The sequence below is a fragment of the Coffea arabica genome, chromosome 5e (assembly GCF_036785885.1).
Source record: "Coffea arabica cultivar ET-39 chromosome 5e, Coffea Arabica ET-39 HiFi, whole genome shotgun sequence".
Classification (NCBI taxonomy): Eukaryota; Viridiplantae; Streptophyta; class Magnoliopsida; order Gentianales; family Rubiaceae; genus Coffea; species Coffea arabica.
Window position 1 is genome coordinate 52,538,872 of NC_092318.1, and position 6,459 is coordinate 52,545,330.

The 6,459-nt window shown below is 39.8% G+C and overlaps 1 protein-coding gene across 1 annotated transcript; it reads left to right on the plus strand.

Annotated features, from left to right (window-relative positions):
- LOC113689001 (COBRA-like protein 10) lies at nt 1–3,348 on the plus strand. Its single transcript, XM_027206830.2, has 3 exons — nt 1–958; nt 1,555–3,030; nt 3,127–3,348. The coding sequence occupies exons 1-2, from the start codon at nt 343–345 to the stop codon at nt 2,967–2,969; spliced, it is 2,031 nt and encodes a 676-aa protein (XP_027062631.2). The 5' UTR covers nt 1–342; the 3' UTR covers nt 2,970–3,030; nt 3,127–3,348.
- The last annotated feature ends 3,111 nt before the right edge of the window (nt 3,349–6,459 follow it).

Consider the following 6,459-nt stretch of genomic DNA (forward strand, 5'->3'; position numbering starts at 1 on the left):
GAATCGAACGCAAAAACTAGAGGAAGGGAATGCTTCTGAATTGTTCTCATTGACTAGTGTTCTTTTATATGGATGGCATTGCATTTGGTAACGAATTAACCGTCTCATAAATTGTTGTCTTCTCTATTTGGCTTCATTTTTTTTCACCTATCAGCTTCTGCGCCGGCCTTGGCTGGTGAATGCTGGCCTAACCCCAGCCATTGCCAGCCCTTCCCAATTACTCGATAGCCTCCTGGCTCCTTTTCTCTTCTCTTCTCCGTTCATTGTTAGCGCATGCACCTTTAATCTTTTTGACGCTTTAGGAATATAAAATTCAAAACAATCTCAACCTGAGACACACAGATGAGAAGCAAAGGAATGAAAATAACATGGAATGTAGTGGTGGCTTACCTTGTCCTCATCCTTTTTTATCATGGTCTGGTGATATGTGAGGCTCAAGATGGTCTTGGCCTCGGCCTCGGGGGTGACAGTAGTGGCGATGGCGATGGCGATGGTGTTGCAGCACCACCGCCACCAGGACTGGATTCCTGCAATGGTGTCTATCTCTCATATTCTTTTGACGGACGAGAGAAGATATATCCACACGTGAAAAATGCATCAGCGCAGGCATATTCATTCACGAGTATTTTAAGTTTGATTAATACAGGATCCGTTGAGCTCAAAGCATGGCAGGTTAAGGTTGGTTTTCAGTATAATGAGCTATTGGTTTCGACTGATGGGGGAGTTCTCGTTGGCGAGTCCGAGATGCCTGTTTCAGTGGGAAAAAATGGCACGATTTTTGCAGGGTATCCAATGACAGATCTAAAGACAGCCATTGAGACTGCTGGGGATACGACTCAGATTCAGGTTCAGGTGCAAATCAAGGGAACAATGTTTGGGTTGAAGAAGGGTACTCCTATGCCCAAGAACATTAAATTGTTAAATGATGGCTATAAGTGTCCTCCTGCAAAACGCCAAGGTATGTCTTATGATTCATACTATTTCGTTAAAACTTGCCATCTCACATGAATTTTCATAAGATCCATCGGACTAAATTTGCTACTTCTTATATGATGAATCATTGCTGTATGACCAAAATGTGCTAAGAAGAAATTGGCTAAACACTACATTACTTAAATTGGTTGATTTGGAACGTTATGTTTGGGATCAAGTTCGAAGCCAATCATGCAAAATCTATCTGTTGATTTCATAAAAAAATGGAGTATTCCATAGTCTAGGACATGCAAATATATTTTTGGCCTGTGCAAAAGGTTAACGTGTATATTGTGTTTCTGTAGAAATCCTTTGAAACTGATTTAAGGGAGAATTATTGAAGCTTTAAGAATCATGATAATCTGAAAATTTTTCAACAACACAGTTCCTTACCTTAAGCGCGCGCGCGCACACAATTTTTGTACAAAAATTGACACTTTCGCCAAAATAATTACTGATATATATCCTGTGAAAAATATTGATAGTAAACCGACCTTTTTTTCCTTTTTTTTTTTGGTGTCATGAGGAGGGCACAGAAAAGTACCCTCAGGAAAATTACCTGTTGGTATATATCATTTGCAGGAAGTTACATGAGTGTATGTTGCATGAGGGATCCGAAATTCAAAGTAAAGATTATCAAAACCAGATTTTCGCCTCGCCAATACGGTGACCTTAATATGGTATACGATGTTCTTCAAGCCTATCAAAACAAGTACTTCGCACAAGTCACTATCGACAACAACAGTCCGCTTGGTCGTCTGGATCACTGGAACTTGACTTGGAATTGGATGAAAAATGAGTTCATATACTCGATGAAGGGAGCTTACACGCACAAGAGGGACCCTTATGATTGTATTTATGGCCCCCAAGGACAATATTATCAGGATTTCGACTTCAGCACTGTCATGAGCTGCAGTAGTAGGCCGATCATTTCTGATTTACCTCGTGAGAAGAAGGATGATGATAAGGTTGGTAAGTTGCCATATTGCTGCAAAAATGGGACTCTTTTGCCATCGGTTATGAATGAGACTGAGTCAAGAGCCATTTTCCAACTTGAGGTCTTCAAGCTTCCACCTGATATTCAGAACAAAACTTCAATCACCCCACCCCAGAATTGGAATATCACTGGTGTTCTAAATCCAACTTACAAATGTGGCCCCCCAGTCAGGGTAGATCCCTCAGAATTCCCAGACCCTAGTGGACTTGATTCAACGACAGCAGCAATTGCAAGTTGGCAAGTAACTTGCAATATTACTCGCCCCAAGACTAAGGCAGCTAAGTGCTGTGTTTCTTACTCTGCTTACTATGCTGACTCCGTTATTCCATGCAACACCTGCGCTTGTGGATGTGGAGAAACATCTCGCTGTGATGCAAATGCGCAGGCGTTGACTCTCCCTCCTGAAGCCTTACTTGTACCTTTCACTAACCGAACAGCCACGGCAAAAGCTTGGGCTCATTTAAAGAAGCACAAGTTGCCGTTAAAATTGCCTTGTCCAGATAATTGTGGCGTGAGCATAAACTGGCATATTGATTCAGATTACAACACTGGGTTTGCGGCAAGAATGACCCTCTTCAATTGGGGGGAAAATATCTTCGCAAATTGGTTCGCGGCCATCCAAATGAAGAAAGCTTACCCTGGTTACGAAAAGGTTTATTCCTTCAATGGCACGAAACTACCTGACCTCAATGACATCATATTCATGCAGGGCTTACCTGGATTGAACTACTTAGTGGGAGAGGTGAATGGAACTCACCCGACTAGCCCAAGAGTACCCGGAAAACAGCAATCAGTGATTTCATTCTCCAAGAAACACACACCTCACCTTAATATAGCTGCTGGTGATGGATTCCCTACAAAAGTAATATTCAATGGTGAAGAATGTGCTCTTCCGACAAGATTACCGCAAAGATCAGATGGAAAGCGTAGATCTACACTAAGCTTTTTGCCAGCCATTTTCATTGCGATCATAACATTCCTGCTATTGGCTGATCTCTGATCGCTCATGCTGAAGCAACTATACAGTTTCCCTAGCAATGTTGCTCCAATACAGTAGAGGGGTATTATATATTCTGTAACTAGCTCGTTTGTTAATTAGCTAGCTTGTGTTTGTTATTACTGATCTAGTACTGTTCTCTTTTTTCTTTTTTTGTCAGTGTTAGAAGCAATGATGTGGGCTTGGTAGGATGCGATGCCTGAAGAAGAATTTTTATCCAACTATAGCAGATGAAGAAGATGAAGGTGTAACAAGTTTAGACAGAAAATCTCAAATTGTTACTGAATGCTTGACGATTATACTGCTGCTAGCTATTGTATACAAACATGGGCATGCATATTTTCTGAGCAAGTTCGATGCTGAGAGTATCTCTCCTTTTTTTTTTGGGTTGTTGGCCTTTACTATAGGATCCCCAACCTCATAAAGTAGTTGTTGAAAACTTGATTGATTTGAAATTTCGAATATTGTCCAGTCCACACCTGGTCATTGACGACAGTTTACTGAAGTTAGATTAACAAATTGAGCCCCTGCGCTCAGTTGAGTGTTTAGTAGCTAATCCTTATTCAACTTGTAACCTTTTCTTAAGTTTGATTAGAGAACTCTTGATATCCCACCCTTTGTCCCCAAAATCACTTAGCAGTAGTAGCCATAGCAGATTGACAAAAAACCAAAAAAAAAGTAGCCATAGTAGGACGGGCTTCCAACCAATAATAATTAGTTGAACAGACAGCTATACTAAACCGACCAAAATTTTATACTTGTGTAACTTTTTACGTGTATAATAACAACTTTCTCCAGAAAAAAGGAACAGATGAGCCTGATCGATGCCCCAAATCCTGTTTAATCAAATATCATAATTGTATCAGTTCGGAAAATGGAGTATGATGTCCCTGGAAAGCTTGCGACTTCTTGAAAGAGGGGGAAAAAATATTGCATCCCCTGTCAAGAGAATTGATGTTTCAAGAAAAGTTGAAACACATGCCCCATAAACGAATAAGGGAAAAAAAAATAAAAATTCTACGCGCAGTTTGCATTTTCGAAGGTTAGGTAGGAGTAAATTTTATCTAGATGCTCTTGTCTAAATTTTACTACTAAGTAGTATTTAATTTGAGGCTGTTAATTAACCTTTGAGGTACAATTAAATATTCTTAAACTAGAGAGGCCACATTTAGGGATGGCGATGGGGGCGGGTGCCCGCGGGGGGCTCACGGGGCGGGGGTTGGGGCGGGGGCGGGGGGGAATTTTTTCCCCCCGCTTAGAAACGGGGCGGGGGAGTATACCCCCGCCCCATCCCCCGCCCCGCCACCCGCAAAAAAAAAAAAAAAAAAAAAAAAAAAAAAATATATATATATATATATATATATATATAAATGACTATATATTATATGTAAGTTAATTAGTTATAAACTTATGATAATGATATTATTAGTTAGATGTATTATATAATGTATATTAGTTTATGTAATATAATTGATATTATCAATTATATGAATAATTATACACGTCTACTAATAGAATTTATTAATTAGTTATACTAAATTTACTAATACATTTATACTAAATTTCTAATTACACTTAATAGAATAACACTTTTTTCTCAAAAAAAAAGCACAAACACAATGATGAATTAGTGATTGCATTTGTACTAAAAGTGAAAATTTGACTATTTTAGTTATATTTATTTCATCATATTGGATTGTATTCAAATAACTTCTGTTTGATTGTTTTTATGAGTTTCAATTGTAAAATTACAATGAATAATAATTTGGTGATGTGTTGATATTTTAGTACTTGATTATTTATTAAAAATTAATTATAATAAAATTATATAATAAAATTTTATTAACCCCGCGGGGGAAGCGGGGCAAGGCGGGGCGGGGGCGGGGCGGGGGGAGCGGGAGGCGGGGGACGGGGGGAACTAATAGGCAACGGGGCGGGGGACGGGGGAGGGGTCCCCCGCCCCAACCCCGCCCCGTTGCCATCCCTAGCCACATTTGACAGCTTCCAATCATTTTGCTGCATCTCTTGACTCTGCATCCGTATCAGGCACAAGTCCGTCTCCCTCTCCATCGGATGGGGCTGCAGCCGCCGCTACTGCTGCATTGATTATGTGCTTGAAGGCCTCACAACGGCACTTCTCGTCCATTTTCTTGAACTGCCAACAGCAGGGCAAAACTGCTAGTTCAGTTGGCCACTTTTGAGATATAGCCTTTAAGCAGAAGCTAAATTCTGGGCTCTCTTGGATGATCACGTCCTTGCACTGGTCACTTTCATCGCCTTCGCCCCAAATCGTCATAGTTGAATCAGGCAAGCGGATAGATGTAGAGATCAGAGAAGAAGTGATGTATAAAGATAACAAGAGGGAAGTGATGTTGGTGGGGTTGTATTTCAGGATTGAAACTCGAAACTGAACGGTGCTGAGCTTCATTCTTTGAAAGTAGCTTGGACGTTTGAAGCTTCCGCGTAACTGATTATTGATGCCACGACAGAAAATCTAAGGAGATGTGGGAACTGATCAGATCAAAGATGTGGGAACAAAAAAAAAAGAGAAGAGTGAGACTTCTGAGTAAAACGAATGCAAGAGGCAGACAACCTCTGAAAGAGATCCAGAATTTGGAATCTGGGAATGGGTTGAATACCAAAAGGAAGCTGCACGAGGAAAATAAACTCCTCTCCCCAAGTATAATATTCCTTAGTGAAACAAAAAATAGGAAAAATTATATGAAAAAAGTAAAAAAAATTTTGGAGAATATCTTTGTGGTAGAAGCCTTGAAAAAGGTTAAAATTTCATAAGTACAAGAGACAGCTTTCACTATTGAGGGTAGAGTGGAAGATGAGGAGAAGAAGGAGCGCTGGTGCTTCATTGGCATATATGCCAGTTGTGTCTACTAAATAAGAAGAAGATAATGGGAAGTAATAAATAGAAGAAAATTAGGCTGGGGGAAAAATGGATTATCATGAGAGATTTCAATGATATAACTTCAAATGATGAGAAATGGAGCAAAAGGAATAGAGATGATAGAAGCTTCCAAGACTTTAGGAAGTTCATAAATGATAATTAGCTGGTGGATGTTGGTTTTGAGGGGAAGCCATGGATGTGGTGTAATAATTGGTATGGGAATGGAGAAGTGAAAGAAAGAATTGATAGGGGATTATGCACTTCAAAATGGTCACAATACTTTAACGAAGTCAACTGTAAGCACATTGAGTCCCATGCCTCAGATCACAGTATGCTGATACTTGAAACTTAGAAGGAAAGAAGGAAAAGGAAAAAAGATTCCAATTTGATAAAAGGAGGCTCCAACATAATGAGGTTGAGGGGATGGTCAAAGAGGCATGGAACATCCCCTGCGAAGGAACAAGATGGTTTAAAGTGACCCAGAAAATTAAAAGATACAAAATTGAGTTATTGAAAAGAAGCAGCTGCAAGAAAAGGAATTCCTTTGAAAGGATCAAATGGTGCAAAAACCAACTTGAGGACATTAAGGCAACA